At 42.1% G+C, this 18,222-nt stretch overlaps 1 protein-coding gene across 3 annotated transcripts; it reads right to left on the reverse strand.

Annotated features, from left to right (window-relative positions):
* Positions 1-272: 272 nt before the first annotated feature.
* On the reverse strand, positions 273-18,168 carry LOC121325580 (epithelial splicing regulatory protein 2-like). 3 transcript variants are annotated; one of them, XM_041268324.1, is made up of 17 exons: positions 18,053-18,168; positions 17,743-17,898; positions 16,951-17,079; positions 10,876-10,989; positions 10,319-10,433; positions 9,996-10,094; positions 9,474-9,528; positions 9,046-9,156; positions 8,521-8,653; positions 8,120-8,162; positions 7,122-7,423; positions 6,750-6,968; positions 6,140-6,338; positions 5,041-5,302; positions 4,558-4,732; positions 3,416-3,533; positions 273-2,114 (listed from the first exon to the last, which is right to left on the reverse strand). In XM_041268324.1, exons 2-16 carry the CDS (start codon positions 17,872-17,874, stop codon positions 3,444-3,446), a joined length of 2,178 nt encoding a protein of 725 aa, XP_041124258.1. In that variant the 5' UTR covers positions 17,875-17,898; positions 18,053-18,168; the 3' UTR covers positions 273-2,114; positions 3,416-3,443. The 3 variants fall into 3 exon arrangements, with proteins under 3 accessions (XP_041124258.1, XP_041124257.1, XP_041124259.1); XM_041268323.1 differs by having other exon boundaries at positions 6,152-6,338; positions 18,053-18,139; XM_041268325.1 differs by lacking the exon at positions 3,416-3,533 and having other exon boundaries at positions 18,053-18,139.
* Between the last annotated feature and the right edge of the window lie 54 nt (positions 18,169-18,222).

The following is an 18,222-nucleotide window of genomic DNA, read 5'->3' on the forward strand; positions in this document are numbered from 1 at the left end:
ATTTCCTAGCACCCTTAGATGCTGATAGTTTCTCACTAGGTCTGGTCTAGTGGCAGTCCCGCCCCTCCGCTCAACCGAACGCACAGGACAAGAGGTGTGCTGTGTGGGAAGTCGTGAGATCTTGATAATTTAGCACCAGTAGGTGCTCTAGTGCTAAACTTGCAAAACAGTTCAGCACCAATTTTTTAAACAGATTTGCACCCCTGTTCAAAGCAGAATATCAGCCTGTTAACTAAAACATGCAAGAGGACAATGAACTGAGAAGCCATGTATCTTTTCATTTATTTATTTATTTTTTTAATATAAGATGCATACATATCTTTCTAAATCCATGCAAGTTTCAAACTTGTTTAAAAAAAAAAAAAAAAAAAAAAAACTATACAGCTTTTAACCTCCCGAGGATCTTTCCCACTTTTTTCTGCTGGTATTGCACTGCGTTTAATTAAAGCACGAGGGACGAGTGCTCGGACTGCAGAAGCCATTCACACATGGAACCAGCTCATGTAAAAACACATTCATATACGTTACAGGCATATACAACAAACAAGAAGAATCTACAATAAACATGCTCTAGCTGGCACAATAACTGAAAACAGACGCCTCCCCCTTCAGGAATACACAGACTCTGCTTATCTCTTTGGATGCACATTAGACCATAAAGTAAATCAATAGCCAAAACAGTTCTGTGAACAGTATACATACAAAGATGTGTTTAGTTGGATTGAGATTTCCCCACCTTTGGAATCCTGCTGGTAGCAACAAGTGGAACAGCAAGTACAGGGAGGCTCTCCCATAGCAACTGTTGGTGCTGCTGTGTTGGGTGGGCAATTCCAATTCTCCTACACTAGAGGGCAGTAGAGGAACTGCAACAATTGAGCCAGAGAGAGAGAGACTACAATCTGTAAACGGACTGCAGCGGAGTCTGTAAAAAATATCCAAACTAAAAAGACAAAAAAAAGGAATAATGCACCCATAACAGTAACACTCTCAAGGAGTACTCTTCAGATTCCTGCAGCACTATAGGGCACCCACCCACTGCTTTGAGTAGTAGACAAGTAAAAAAAAAAAAGAATCAGGTTTCAAAAGAATTGCTTTAAAATAAGAGGTATTAGTTTATTTTAAATGTGGCCCAAACTAACATGGCCTACTATTGGGTTTTAAAGATAATATTCTTAAATAAAATATAAGTTATAAAAATGTAGGTTTTTTGTTTTTTTTTGTTTGTTTTTTGTGCGCCTTTTCAAGATCTGTGGTCATGAACTCAGGTTGGCAAGTGAAGGCAGAATCTTCATTATGGCTTACAGAAGCACACAGCCCTTTAGAAGATTGACCGGAACAGCCCAACATTTACTATGTAGACCCAGAGTTCATCATATATGGTTTCATTCACATTTTGTTCTGACAACTCCTTTGTGTTTTTAAACAAAAAAGATTTTGCTGGGCTCCCAACTGCTTTGCAAAAAAATCAAAACAATAATAATAATAATAATGTGCTGCACACAGAGGCTGCTGGCTCTCTTGACTAGGTTTAGGTTTCTACTTTAACTAGAGCAGGATATCTCATTATATTTGTTCTAATAATTACCACCCAGCCCCCCAGGGTCAAGCGCAGGCCAAGGTCATGAACACATGCTGGTTTGGGATGAGCATGTCTGGCACCAGGCTGCAGTGCAGTGATGGTTAGTGCACCACGACAGTGGATACCTGAGATTTATTTATTGTACATTTTTTCTCATCTCTCTTTTCTACTGCTTTTAAAAAAAAAAAAAAAAAAAAAAAAAAAAAAAACACACACATTTAAATAAGAAATCTGAAGTCCACGGATTCTAAGGCACTTTGAGGAAATAAAAAAAAAAACACAAACACAGGATCTTCCATTACAGTCTCTTAAAGGCACAGTGCTCCGTTTTGTTTGTCGGCTCGTTTTCCCTTGCCCTCCCCCCTCCCCTCTCAGATTACACCACTAAGAGGTTGATGTAGCGTCCGGCCAGGGTCCGCTCCGATCTCTCAGCCACAGCTTGCTTCGCCGCATCAACATTCGGAAAAGTCACCAACGCCTCCCCGCTGCACTGGCCGTTGAAGTTGTAGAGCACGAGAACAGAGTCTGGGTGGAGCTGCAATGAGAGAGGACACAGAACACTCAGCAATGGAACCCGGCTTCAAATGAGCCACTCTGCTTCCTGGCGTAGTGCAGCAGCCTGCTGGGATTATCAGAAGAGGGAGTGCAGTAGTTTATTAGAAGCGGTTTCTTTTTAGGAGACCCGGGTTCCATTCTGACATGTGATGATTTCCACTCAATCGACTTGCTATACAGTGTGCATAGAGCCTCCACTGGGTCAGACAGATCTAGACAGTAAAATTACAGTTATCTGACATGCATGTAGAAACATCTAGGATTTCTAGAACATCAGTGCTGTATGCCAAAATAAAACATGCAACCACTAAAAAGTTAATGACTGTTAATGTTACAAAAGTAAAAGCACGCTTTCAATCCCTTTAAGTTAACCTCCAGTGTTGTTTGTTGCTAGATTTGTTACATTAACAGTTTGAGATTTCTTTTTTGGCATTTCAGCATAAAGACCTAGAAAAAAAACAGGCCCCCATTACAGTTTTTTTACATACTTCAAACCAGCACTACCAACAGCAACAGTAAAGAAAAACAAGCTGTAACAATTGTTATAGATCTCATGCAAGACACCTTGCAAGGAGGGCTTGTCCTCGCAAACACAATCAGACTTCGGACATTTCCTCCAGTGTTTTTCTAGAAATTCTAAGCATATCAAGTGAGCGATCTCCAACCTTCTGGGACAAATAATGAAGAAACATAACTTGTGCAATGGAAAACTGGAGCGTGACAGAATCATATAATACAGACTTGCACATTGCAGCCTGGCTGACATTTAAAGCGTGGTGTCAAGATATTTGGTCAAGAAAAGCATCTGAAAAACTGCTTTAATAAATAGACTACTGGTAGAATTTGATTTTTTATTTATTTTTTTGATGCAAGAAAGCACATTAAATAACAGGGATAAAAATAGAAAAGGTCAATTGAGACCTGCTTTTAATAGTGGTTTGTCACAGATGCTGGTGCTGGCAGCCGGCACACCCCCCCAGCCTGCCTTCATGATGCAACAAGGTTCCACAGGGCACACAGACTCAAGTCATACTCTAACACCAGAGGGTCCACCCACACTGAAGGCTAGAGATCTCTCATCGAAAGTGTTAATCACGACGGCTACCACAACCTCAACCAAGTTAGCTGATTTTGACGAGAGCAAGGAAGATGAGAACAATTCCCAAACCAAGCAAGATAGGAAAAGGATTTGGAGAAGATCAGGGCTACTTTCAGAAACACCACCCCCAGACACTCCCACCGGATTATTCTGCAGTCAGCTCAGCTCATGCTTGGTCTTACCTTCTCGGATTAACGAAAGGTGGGGCAATTACAAACAGACCCACTCTTTGGGAGGCTGTAACAAGCTCCTTGCTTGATCGTTCATCTGAATAAGGCTGTTGTAGTCATCGGGTGCATACTACAGTACAAGTGTGATACACATATATGCAACAGTCAACACATGAATATAGCAATTTAAAAAAAATCACCCAAAAAAACCTAAAAGCAGTTAAGATGAATATTTTAAATATATTTAACAGACACAGCAATTTAAATAAATTAACAAATAATCATCTTTATATTAACTTATGTTAAGATGGCACGATCTGTCAAAAACATGTCAACACTCTGACAGTGGGGTAAACAGCAGCTGATCTGTGAAGTGAATTGCTTTGTTATTAAACTGGCAATGCTTCTTCAGCCAACGTTTTGCCAAATCACACAGAGATCCTAAAGTCCTAGGTTACAACAAGGATCTCCCAATCCTATTATAGATAAATAAATAAATAAAAAGAATAGCACTCTAAAAGGAAGTGTTGCCAAACATACACTGTTTACTTTACAACAAATATAAACCTGTTTTGGTAGGAGTCACTTTCAAAATGAAAAAAAGAACATTAAATAAAAGGTCAGCCACTTCAGATGTAACTGAAGACTGATCCAAGTAAATTATAAAATATATATTTGATGCTAGCATTTGCCCCATCTCCGAAACCCAGTCACCCCTCCACACAAGAAGCATCATCTACAGGTGTAACATTCAGCATGTAAAATGTAATAAGCCAACGAGAGAGAGAAGATCCGGTCAAAGGAAAGCATGTTCCCATCATATGAACTTAGACTACCTAGAACCTAGATCTGGAGCACGACGGTGCTCAGACGACATCCACAACAGAATCCGATATCAAAACGATACATTCCCTGGACACTGCTTATGACAGAAGCACCCATCTAAACAGTCTATTTATATATAATGCTGCACCACCAGCACTGCAGCCTCAACACAGAGGTGAAGGCAGCATTCATTCAACACAGCCAGCAAGAGAAGAACAGGACTTCGTTAGTACACCTTGCCTCTGTATGGGGTCTGGTGCTTGCGGTCCACTGTGGGGTTCTGAAGCTTCAAGTCAATGTCAAGCCCTGAGTCCATGTGTAGCACTGACCTGGTATCCCTGGAAGAAGTTGAGGATCTCCTTGACGCCGGTGTTGTACGGCAGCCCCTGCATTCGGACCAGGGCCCCCGGCTGGGGCAGCATGGCGCTGGGGGAGGCCTGGGCAGCGACCATGGAGCCGTGAGGAGCAGCGAAGTAACCCACTGTGGTGGGGGAGACAGGGGGACTGTGGAGGGGTAGAGATACAGGGAGTCAGAACAGGGAATAGAAAGGATTTCAACACCTTGGACTTATGAATGACAATTAGCATGACTTTGAATATATCTTGTTATGTACAGCCTGGCAAGTCTTTCTGCTATGAATACAGGAACAAATACATGTAGATTATTAAAAGATTAAGGATTGAGAACATTACAGAATTCCCCTAAGCAGGCCATATAAACATTGACCAAGTTTCATCCAATACAACTGCAGGATGAGAACGAGAGAAAGGACCAGCAGCTGTTCCACTCTCTGTCTCTACTGGGAGCTCACCTCGGGTAGTACGCAGTGTAGTTCATGTTCATGTTCATGCTCATGTTCATGTACAGCTGTGCCTGTGCTTGTGCCTGGGCCTGGGCCTGTGCGTGTGCGTGTGCGTGGGCCTGCGTGGAGTAGTAAGCGATAGCAGGGGGTGCTGTGGGGGCAGGGGGCTGGGGGGTCCTGGGAGAGGCCAGCAGAGCTTGAGACTGGTAAAGCGCTGCTTCGGGGATCACTGCGGCAGCGGTCTGGAAAGCATAGCCAGGGGGGGAGAGGCCTGCAAGAAGACAGAGAGATGAATACAGAACCATTACCTTCCCTGTGAACAGGAGAGGGTGCCTACAGTTCAAAACTAGTGTGTCAAGTAACACTAACTTAGCAAAAAATGACAATACTTTCAAATACTGCATCAACATCATATTTAAATCTTTTTTTTTATCCCTGGAAACTAAACAGTGTTTATTTTTACCACTTCCCCCAACAAGGCAAAAGTCTTTATAGACAGATAAAAATTGTGTTTGGGAAAAGAAAAAAAGAAAAAAATTCAGGATTCCTTTCATTACATAAACAATTAAAGCACAACATGGGTGAACCGATTTCTGGTCTTGATTTATCAGACACCCCTTTACATATAGTCCCAGTGGATTGACTTGGCAGTTAACTGTGTTCACAGTGTTTGGCCCTTCCAGCATTTATAAATCTACTGCACACCCTACAGCAGGGGTCTCCAACCCCACTCCTGGAGAGCCCCAATCCTGCAGGTTTTATAGGTGTCTTTACATCATCAGTGGCTAAAGATCTGGAACGCCTGTTAACCAGCAATAAGCCAAAAATTGGTGCAATTAAGTAACCAAGAACTTGGTTAAAACAAAAAACAGCAGATCCAGTGGCTCTCCAGGACTGGGGTTGGAGACCCTGGCTCTAGATTCCCAGAAAATCCCCTGAATTTGTGTTCCCTTCATTGAGGAGCCCACACCGTTCACCCCCTCAAAAATCAACTTCAATATACAGCATTACTGATCCAATGCAAAGGGGAAAGGCCACCGAGTTCCAGCCCCTTCCACGCAGAACACCCCTCAGCAGCAAAGGAAGAGCAGCAGATCTTCACACTTACATGGTAACTTACATGGCGGCGGCGACAAGCCACTACGGTTTAAAGTGCCACCCATTAAAACAAAACTCATCTCCTCCCCAGAGCACTGGAACACCTCCACGTAGCGGTCCTTCATCATCTTTTTGTGGCACTTCTGAGCCACAAGGAAGGAGCGCTCTGCGGACTTCATCTGAATGAAGGCATCCCCGGATGGGCGACCCTGGCACAGAACGGGAGACTGCCACTTTAAAACACGTATGGAAAGCTTCCCCCAAAAAAGCCTGATTTCTATACTCAAAATTCTAGGTTAAAAAAAAAAAAAAAGTGTCTGGCATGCATACGTGTGCAAAAGACAGAACATCTAGATAAATGTAGGTTAAAATGTGTGCCACACACATGCATGTAAAGATGGGCATTTCCAAGTATTCAGATTCACTCAAGAATTAAAACAATGACCTAAGCAAGTTTCATCACAATCAGACAAGCAGTTCTCTAGATGTGAACTCAAATGTGATGTACACATTACACATGCACAAAGTAATGTTAACTATACACTGTGGTTAATCAAGGTCATAGTAAAACCTGGAAGGAGTCAAACCGCTATGCAGTAGGAGCTGTCTGGGATGCTCACTTGCTGGTTGAGGACCATGTGGACACCGTGGGGCTTGATGTCCACCGTGAACTCGGCCATGAACTCCAGGATGTCCTCGATGGTGGCGGTGTAGGGGAGGCCCCTGAGCCGCACGCAGTCCCGTGCCGGCCCTGTCATGATGAAGGGCTGGGGCATCACCGGCAGCATGGGGGGCGGCAGGGTGGAGATCAGAGGAGTGGACATGTACCGGTTCAATACCTGAGAGAGAGAGAGAGGAGACCTACATTACAGCACAACAGCTAAAACGTACATCCTTTTATTTTGTTGCGGTATTAGCCAGTGTAAAACTGTAACTGTCTCCAGTCGACAGCTTAAAAATAGACCTCAGGAGGAGGTGAAATGTGCCGCTACCTGTTGCACCTCTGCCGCAGTGCTGCGGAACAGCTCGATGTAGCGCTTGCCCAGGATCTCCCTGTGCTTCTTGATGGCGTTCTGAGCATACTCCTCGCAGGCGAACAGCACGAAGGCGTCCCCCGTGGGCCTCCCGTCAGGGTACTTGACGAACAGCAGCCCCTCTTTGTCGTCCGTCACAGGGCAGTCTGGACCCAGGAAGCTGAGCACTTCCTCCGCGGTGGCGGTAAAGGGCAGCCCGCGCATGCGGATGATCACCTGGTTCTCCTTTGACAGGAACTGGGCGACTTCATTGGAAGTGCCTGCGCGAGAGAGAGAGACAGAGAGAGAGGAGAGGGGTGCTTAGGATCACAAGGCAAAACTCTCCAGTGTAGCAGCAGCTGCTTTGTGCCACCCTTCTGACGATCCTCATTAACGTATGCCCACAATGTGGCCTCAGTTATACTGAATTCAATCCCCACAACTTGATTTCTCAGCACGCGTTCAGAATACCCCAAACGTACTAGTATTCCGAGAAGCACATGTGGTTTGCTGACTTGCATGCATAGCTTGGAACTGTATTCCCAATAGCCGCATAGAGAGTGATCCCGTATCCAGATCAGGTAGTGAACGGGAGGTTGATTTACAGCAATACTCTTAGCTTCTGTTGTCGGCCCCTGGTTAGGAACCAGGGAATGGAAACAGTACCTTTACAGAGTACTGTGATAGAGGCTATGTTTCTAATGTATGTCAGGAGCGCGAGTAAACTCCCAATCTTTCATTCACGAATGTATAGGGATGTACGCCTGGGCAAAGGAACTGGAGCCCCTTATAAAGCAATAGCTGCCTTAACTGTACATCCCCCAGGTACAGCAAGCCATCCCTTCCTGTTGAACTGACAGATGAAAGCAATGCTCTATGATGAAACGTGATAAATGAAAGTGTATCTATCATGTATATGGGTCTGTAATCCAAAATTAAATACAGCTTACAACTACTGCAAAAGAGAGGCAACTCACCACCTGCTATTTTTAGAAATTCCTCTCCTGTAGCTTTATAAACCTGTGAAGTACAAAACCAAATTAGGGTTGATCCTTGGCAATATCAAGAAGTAGTAAATATGGCAAAGTAACAATAATTAAACAACAATAATAATATCACTAAACAACAATAAAAAAACTAAACACAACATCTGAAGACAACAGGAAATGATTAAGAATGATAAAAACACAAGATTACAAAAATAAACTAATAAAATAGATAAAAACAATTATATATTTGTCAGGTTAAGAAACACTAAACTATAAAAGCAAGTCTTTAATCTTAATAGTCTTTACATATTGACTGGCGCAGCATTTCTCATAGAAAAGGGCAAGGGGTTCCACAATCTGGGGGCATTGTAACTAAACTACAACTTCACCTCTATATACCGGCTGCCCATGTGATGCTTGTGTCTCTCCAAGGCCAGGTCTCTGTGCTCCGGACTGACAAACCGAACAAGTGCCTCTCCGTTCCGCCTGCCCTGTGCATTGAGGCACAGCGCCACCCCGCCCCTGCAAGAGACAAGAGCATGAAAACCAGGGAACTCTGCCCCTGGTAACCAGGGAGGACTGTCCCAGCCAAGGAACCTCAAGCTCTGGTAACCTTGATGGAGCAATCACTGCAGAAATACACCATCTGGAACCTCAGAGGCGCTTGTAAGTGCGCTGGAGTTAAGAACCAAAGATCAATAAAAACACTGTGCACAGAGTGCAAGGAGATTTGAGATTACCTTTGCTGCACGTTCATTTTATAAAAACCCATGCTTTTCTTAAATGGTGCAAGATCAAGAGAGAAAGAGGAGAGCTTGGATCAAGCAACACTCAAAATCAGGAGTTTTCCCCAAGCTCAAAAGCAGGCAGTGATGCGAGGTGTGAGGGGAATGCCCTGCCCATCGCACACTTACTTGGCGATGTTGAGCCCTTTGAAGAACCTGGCAATGTCTTGGTCTGAAGACTGCCACGGGAGTCCCCTGGCTCGGATCACTGTCTCACTGTCCACAGCCTCCAACTTCCTGCTGCAAGATGAACACAAACTGTTAGGTACCCCATGGGCCGGGCCGGGCCAGGCCAGGCGACTGTCGCGGGATAGCAGTATACACCAAAAGGGCTTCAGACTGCAGCCACATTAGTTTTACAAAATCATTTTTCACCAAGCAACCAAAAGTCTTCAGGAAGGATCTTGCAAATATAAAGAAAGAAGAAGTTTAAAAGGAAAGTACTTGTTACATTACGTGTCACGCGAAGAGAAAGCTCATCTTTTGTTTTACTACATTCGATCAAATACAAAGCTATTCCTACATCTCCAGAGAAGAGATTCACAGGCAACACTCACCAGGCGCCGGTTTCAAACTTGTACTTCACTGTCTCAAAGTCTGTGAATTTGTTATCTGCAATGGAAAGATATGGAGTTGACACACTAGGGCTGTTACAATGGTCTTCAGTTTGTCATGGGATTACCAATTCATACAGCGTAGTTTAAAAAACCGTACAGATGGTCATCTTTGAAAGTTTGATTTTCAACGTATCAAAGATTGCAATGCATTACTTGCTCTGCCAGGAGTCACTGCAATAAACACATCTTCAGACAGAGGGGCAACCGAACAGCGAGTTTCAAGTGTCCAAATTATCCAGTACTATTAATAAAACTACATTTAGAAGTTTTAAAAGAAAATGTATTACAATGGAAAGGGTTTAAACTCGAAGTCAAAAAAAGCTTCTACTCAAAATGTTTGCCATTGAAATACATTTTGTTCATTTTTGTATTTCTAAATTAAGCCAGAACATTGCAATTGTTGTCTTTGACTGGAGGAGAGACTATTTGATATTTAGGAGAAATATTTTAAAAAAGACTTACTGTGTGGTTCAGAAAGAAGTCGCAAAACAATCATTGCCATAGTTTTCACCTCCCAGACCCCTGCGCTTGTCTCTGTGTTTTCTGTAGGGATGTTTAAATCTGAACATCTGAAGTTAAAGAAAAAATTCAGAAACAGACAGGCAGCTGTGACCTGGTAACACAGAGCCATGAGCATGCACATCAAAATGACTACTACTGCAGGAACCAACAGAGAGTTAAATACACAGGCATATGGAGGGGTCTGGTTCCTGCTCAGCTCTCCCGTCTTCTCAAAGCTGGTTTGGCGAAAGTGATTGCCTTGGGGATGAGAACACAAAGGATACATTCTGCCATGGAGGAAAGGGTCTGGTCCTGTGCTGAGCCGGAGTCTGGACAACATTTGTGAAGCTCCTTCCGCAGGTCAACAAAGGAATAAAAACAATCTGGCAGGACCAGATTCTGCAGCGAGAGAGGGATGGAAGAATATGTCAGTGACAGATACCTCACTGAACAAAAGCGGTATTTTAACCAATCACAAGGGGCAGGGTGTTACAGGAAAGGGCAGGATAAAGCTGAGGGAACACCAAGGCACTTTTCAGGAACAGTGCTTTGAAACTGGTTCCAGGAGACCTAGTTTGAGGCAACTTTGCTGTATTAAACCCCAAGTCTCCCCTGGTGTGCCATGCAGTGGCCTGAAACCTAGTCTCCTGAAACCAAGTTCCAGCCACAGAATGTCCTCATGTTCCTTCAGCTTAAATGGTTAAGACTGATGTACAAGATGACTTGAGACGAGACAGGTTTCAGAGCTCTACCATGACCACAGATAAACAGAGAACAAAGAAAAAAAAAATGCATAAGGTTACAGTGTGTTAATGCCGACAGCCTGATTTCCACATCGTACCTTGTTGGAGGCCTCTGGATGGAAGACTTGTCTAATAAGCAAGGGCCCGTCTGTGCAGAGTGTGAATGAGCTCCTACCCAGGACCTTCAGCTCGTTCAACACGGACTGGTGAAACTGCAGAGATTAGAGATATTCCCTTTAGTACAAAAGCAGACACTAAGGAATTGAAAATAATAAAAAAAAAACAAAAAAAAAAACCTGACAAGTATTACTTGTTTTTCTGAAGTGCAGGAGACACCATCTAGATTATTCTTAGTGAAGCTATCCAAATACAAGTTTTACTTCCATCTTAGCAATAAGCAGAAAAGCTGGTCAGACTGGTTTCTGTTTGCACAAGAAAAAATGAAGCGGGTGGACAAGTTCAAATCAGCAGGATCTGGGATCGCCCCCGGGAGGAAAGAGAGACATGCGGGTAGGTGCAGTTTACACACAACAGAACAGAGAACAGATAGCAAGCAGAAAAAAAAAGCTTTCAGGGAAGCGCCACGCCTGTTTCAGTGTCTAGTGTTTAGCAGTCAGCTACCTGCCTGTTCCTGGTCACCTTCAGCAGGGGTTACTGGGTTCATGGAACACGTTCAGAAAAAGAAATCCAACAATGGTACGAAGCAAAGCAGCACCTTACATCTACAAAATAGCAAACCAACACAACGGTAACCACAAATCGACACCAATTGAGAACGCAACCGAGAGTTAGCGATATGTTTGATCCCCCCTCGCCCCATGGAAATGCCCTTATTCAATCCTTGTGTTTTTGTGTTTCTGTTCCCCACTACATATCTAATGTATTATTTGGAAGTGCTTTTTGAATTGTTGGTACTACATTGTGGATTCCTGACATCGCTGCTTCATTCTCAGTATTTCAGTTAAAAAAGCAAAGCATCTTTGTGCAGATTTTTTTTACCAGAATCTTGGGTGGATTGTTCCGTGAGCTAACATGACAATCCTTGCCATCTCTTCCAAGATTTATTCCATTCCTCCCGAAGCTTCCACTGGAAATTCAATGCAATGTTGTTTAGGTTTACTACATGTTCTACTTCCAAGTATTTCATCACAAATGGTAACCTGATTTCACAAGACAGCAGCCAGAAACATTGTGGTCCCTTAGCTTAGTCACATCCACAGCAGACCATGGTGCACCAGTGGCTTTAACTTTATTGAAGTATGGGTGGCGGTGATCGAGTCGGGAACTCTGCACAAGTCTATCAAACATTGTACAGCCCACACAAAACCATTTACTACAAAGATGGATGGATGGACAATAGAAAACACAGTCTACACATAAATCAAACAGTTCTCATGATTCACTGTAAAGGCACACTGGTGTAAAGATGATTAACTGCAACATGCTGTGAAGTGAAGCAGGTGGATTAAAGATGACCTCACTCACCCTCAACAGTCTTGCAAGAGACAGGTCACCTTTCCACTCAATTACTTCCAATGTCAAAAGAACAGCTGAATCCATAACACTGTTACTTAGGAGCCTGATGCAAACTGGTCCACTTCCACTTGCTAGATTCACAAAGGAGGACAACTGAAGGACCACCTCACACATTGAAACACATTTACAAAACTGTGCGAGACACAGGCAATACAGCATGCACTTAAATAAACAACGTTCTGACAACCTAAAACAAAATGAGCTAGTCCAAGATTAGGGCTAATGGGGTCTGTGAAACCTGCCTGAATTAATTAATTTAATGGTCGATACAACCGCCTTTAAGCTGGACTCCTTAGACCAGGCACTTGTATATTTTGGTCAATAGGAAGCCCTTTATTGGAACCTTTCTCAATACATTTTTCACACTTTTGGTCAACAAAAATATACAAATGAAGTCTGCGAAAGCATGCCTTGTAGAGGGCAGTTTACCCAGGTTAACTGGTCACCAAAGAGGGAGCACATTGCTGACTCTTCTCTTGGTTCAAGTGTCTGTAAATAGACAAGCTAGGAACTATACAAACACATTCACAGAAAAACCCTTCCAATGAAGCCAGGCTCTCACTAAATTCCAGTGAACACCTAACATTTCCACCTTCCTAATTTGTCTCTGTTACAGAATTACTTTTTTTTTTTTTTTTTTTTTAAACCAAGGTAATGACAGCTCCTTTCTTGCGGTCCCTGTGTTTTCTTGGTATTTTGCCATCTTCAAACCGGTTGTACTTGATGTCAGGTGTATTACAGCACTAAAATATACTGGTGTTTAAACGTAAAACAAATTCAACGTCAGTTCACACCCAGCATTAAAAGGCACACCCCACATGACTGCAGTTTTAAATTTCAGTCACTTGCCTTAGATGGGGTTAGGTAAGAGTGATTGTTTTTTGTAATCTGACTTGCTTCCCTGCTCAGCTTCTGTGCCCAGTTGGAACAATGTTACGGTAAATGAGTCTCCAAAATAACGTGAAAAAACAATGAAACTTCTTGCTGTTCTGAAAAACGAGGCGATGATGATGGAAAATTCCTATAAAAATAAAACAAACAGTCCATCTAAACTGCAAATGGGATCACGACTCCTCCAACCCTACCCAGAACACAATGGGAACTGTCTGGTAGGCAAACACTATGTAATAATCCCAAGGGAAAAAGAGTGTGCCGACATTAATCCCAGTATTCCAGTTTCTACTTGTATGAAGAGAAATGCTGTGGCTCCAGGATTCAGGCTAACCTCCCCGAGCAAGAACGAAACCACTGACCTTGTATAAACGTCTTAAAAAAATACTCAACTGCCACAGAGACACTCGAATATAAAAAGCACACAAATGGCAGAAAGGAAATGTACAAGTTATATTCATTTAAATTCAACATAGGAAAGGGATTGCAAGGTAAAAACAAACATAAAAATGCAATACATGTGTAAGATGTTAACTAGTAAAATAACAACACATGTCAAACAAGGACTGAACATGGAGGGTGGGGGTGGATACATGCAATTCCAGGAATCTGCATGGGAAAAATAACCATGTATAAAAACAAATATTGAATTAAAACTGGCCAACCTTAGAACTAACAAACACATTTGTAAAGCTTTTGAAATCTAAAAAAGAAACGTGGTTCATTTAAAAACTGAAAATGTCATTTTCCACTGCTCGATACCCACCAAGGGCAACTCCTGGTAGCAGCAGCAGTGATCTTCAGCCCCATTCCTATCGATTGCACCTCTTGGATAGGGCTATTTACTTAACATTGTTTGTACTGCAAGGCAGAACCAGTTGGACAACAAAGCCAACTTTCAGGGAGGGGGTGTGCCAAGCACAAGATAAAACACACAAAAACACACACACACACACACACAAGAAAAGCTCTGGCAGCATTTCTAGTGATCCAGTTACATCCCATCACCTGGAGTACCCCATGCTTATGAGTCAATTAACCAAGATGGCTAGTTAAAATGCAACCCCATTATTTTGCAGACCTGCAGTGAGCAGCAACATGATTTGACTTGCTTCAGGACAGCCTACACAAGGTGTGACAAGTCTTCATTATTTCACATGTACACCCCTTCCCTCCGACACACTGACTGCAGAGCAGGTCTCCACGGCAGCAAATAAGAGACAGGAATAAAACTAAACAGAGTTATGTGTGTATCTAAAACTCCAACCACTTCTAATATTGAACTACAAATCTGGCCAGGAAAAAATAAGCTGCCAATATCAGGCAGTGGCACTGGAACGATTTTTAAAGTGCAGGTGCTGAAAGCCATTGAACAAAACTGTAGCCCCTGTACATGACAGAAGCCATGCACAGCCACCTAGTTCCAGCGCCCTTGATATCATGTTCAATTGAGTAAGTAAAATAAAACCTAGAAACTTAATTTTTTTTATAAATCATATTCATTTCAGAGGAAATCACATTCATCCAGTACCCAAGTCACGCAATGTTGTTGCTCAATAACAATTCTAAACAAGTTTCTCTACTGGAACACTTTTCTATCGAACATTATTTTGGATGTACCAGACAGGTCCACTTAGACACACAGATATTTGCAATTTGTATGGGTTTAAATAAGGAAGAGTAAAAAGGAATAAAATCTGCACTAAACTTCAAGCTAAAGACCATGAGCAAAGGAAGTGTCCCAATGGAAGTTTAGAGGTGTGGTTGTCCATAACATTGTGAAAGGAGCTGGGATTGCTGCTCACTTGTCCAAGAAACAATCCACAGAAAATGAAAGGGATACAAGAACTGAAACACTGAATTAAAGGATTGATTGATGACCAAAAAGATCCATTTAAAACTATACCTGCTACACTGTCCAGCAATTGCCCATCCAGGTATTATTCTGGTTTCCATCCAAGTTTACTTGTAAGGCAAATCACAAAAGATGGAGAAAAAAAATGTAATTATGATTATTTAATGATCATAAACTATACTGTGGTCATAAAAAGAGAGAGAGAGGTATTATTTATATCTGATAACTGAAAAGTGCAAGCAATTGCATTCTACCCCCCTCCCCCTCTCTTTAAAAGCCTAGCGTGTAATTACAGTTTGGGCGTGTTGCGAAGTAAACATTCCGTCTTCCAGATGTCTGCAAAGTAGAAAACCGGGACAAGACCGGACCTGCTGGTGATCTGTGTGATCGAGTCATCATCACCACCACTGACTAACCGAATGCTGCAATTCAAACTCACAATCCCTATCGTACATCTTTCCTTAAAGACAAACACTGTTCTGCTAAACTGACTGAAACTCAAAGGGTGCTAATCGCCAGCACCAAGAACAATTGCTTAGATACAAACAGTGTTCCGCCTAACTCTATAGCTGATAACTGCACACTCCAGCTAACTGCAAACACCCAGGAAACATGCTTCTTGTGGATGCTGCACACAGAGGTCTGTTCTAGATAACTGCATATTCTGGGGTCTTGCATACCACGGTAGAAAGTGAGCTCTTTAAGAGGAATCGGCTTTTACTCGTACTCTGCGTTTGTTTTTAGAATAATCCTGTTATGGTGCAATAGGCTACACCCCCCTTTAAATACTAATCATACAGTCCCACCAACTGAAACAGCAAGGTTCATAACTAAGCACAAATGTATTCCTCTGGGAGATCTGTAAAACATTTCTAAACTACACACTGCATGATCTATACAATACTGGAACAGTGAAACAATCCTGTAGCTAACCTTCTAAAATATAAACAGGACATCAGGTCCTTATCACAAAGCTTGCACTCATTTGAGGAATTTTCATATTAGTAAAAATGTTAGATCGCAGTTGTTGGTTTAAGAGACTAACACATAACACCAAACTAACTAACTCTTTCACCAGTGCAGATTTGTGTACAGCTCTAGGAAAGAGAACTCCACCCAAAACTCGAAACTAGCCTAATATGCCAATGTATACCTATGAACCATCCCAGTATAAAAAAGTAGAACTTGTTTGACAAACCAATTAGTTATACCAGGGCATTCTTGCTGTAAAGTTACTTTGTGCTGAAAGAGTTACATTTACCAAAAGCATGAAGCAAACAGACTAAAATAAGTGTGGCGCATACCATTGACAGGGTTACTGTTGTCTCTTGTAGTCCGAGGGTATGAGAGATTTAATGAATTGCTGCCCTCCAATTCTAAACTAGGAGCAGCTGAGGTGGCATTTTTGTAGTTTAGAATTCCAGTAATAGCAGCACCAAACGATTTAAACAAACACCCCGTGAACTAATTACTGACAAGACTTATTTCAATAATAGTGAATCCTGTGCATGTAAACAGACATGTTCTGTAAGCAGCAGATCATTCATTATTTAAACTACATCGTCACAACATACTTTAACTATTCACCACTCCTCGTTACCAGTGCGGAGATTACATGCGGAAAGACAGAATGCTTGATGTTTGTATCAGAAGCCTGTTCCTTCGTGCCGGTGTCATTCACTGCAGAATAAAATGCATTTTTACTCGTAAGCTATGCCAACAATGTCCATCGTGTAACGCGAGTTCCTGGTGTTATTCCATTCATAACCCCACCCCCGGTCTGTGGTGTTAGTGTGAAAGCAGCAGCGCCGTCGCTGCGGTTTACTTTCTGTTCCAGCGGCCGTGCCCGCTCAGTTTAATGCTCCCAGTCATTACGAGGCAGTGGACTCACCTGTTGCAGAACGTCGTCTAAAGGCTCGGCTTTAGAAATGTCATCCAAATTCAGACCCGTGTCTTCTCTACACTGCTCTGTTAGTTCCAGGCTGTCGGGTTTTACCAGGCACCTGTGTAATTTCCCCACCTATAAATTAAGATATTTATATATACACAGAAATTAAAAAAAAAAAAAAAAAAAAAAAAACTGTTTTTTTTTTGTTTTAAAGCACCGAAAAAATTCAGCTTTATTTACCACACAAGCCACTATGAAAGATACGCGCAACACATACACAGCAAACGAACTGCTAGCAAAGCTGTTAATTGTAAACGAAGGGGTTGCTAACCTTAACGTTCAGTTTTAAACCCATAAACCCTTTACAGCTATAACCAAAAACATTAAAAGATAAAAGATAGCGTTATACACCCATTACCTTTTCACAAAAGCCTTTTACAATAGTTTTTTTTTTTTTTTTTTTTTTTTTTTTAAATGAAGTTTTCGTGTCAGTTAAACTAAATAAAAGGTGCTAACCTGTGACACCGTCTAAATAAAAATACAAATTATATTTTCACATTGAAAAAAACAAAAACGAAATCTTACAGCTAAATCGAATTTACCCGCACATGTGCCTAAATTTGTGAAACCAATTAATGCAAGAACGGGAAAACGGTACCTTTTGGTTATAGGTCAAACCATTGTGAAACTTTTAAGAACATATAGCTATTGTAAAAAACAGACAAATAAATTAACATATATAAATTAATAAATAAATAAATAAATAAACCATGAATCAGCTCAGGTGGTCCGTACCTTCTTGTTCTGCAGGTCCACAATTTGCCACACCAAGAGAATTAATTCCCTCTCATCCGAACCCAGTTTAACCCCATTTGCACCAGCTGTTGCCCCAAAGAACACCACCACAGTATCATTGTGCGAAGCCATCAGGGGACCACAAGAGGCAGAAAACTACAATCACAGGCACAGACCAAACAAAAAAAACAACACGAGGGTCACCTTTAATCCAAGTGATAAGGGGGGAAAAAAGATCTAGAAATTAAATGCAAAACCAAAAGAAGAGTTCTCAAAGAGAATAGGAAGAGTGCGCGACTGAATGTTCTACCTGGTCCAGACTCGTGTGCGTGTGTTCCTGTTCCCGAGTTTCTGGTCTGACTGGTAAATGAACAAAACAAAAAACGCTTCGGGACCCTTTCACTCTGACACCATGACAAGCGCTGAGGACTTTTCTCTTGGTTACCTGCATTTGGTTCAGCCCATGTGATTTAAGTCAGT

The sequence above is a fragment of the Polyodon spathula genome, chromosome 13 (assembly GCF_017654505.1).
Source record: "Polyodon spathula isolate WHYD16114869_AA chromosome 13, ASM1765450v1, whole genome shotgun sequence".
In the NCBI taxonomy this organism is placed as follows: Eukaryota; Metazoa; Chordata; class Actinopteri; order Acipenseriformes; family Polyodontidae; genus Polyodon; species Polyodon spathula.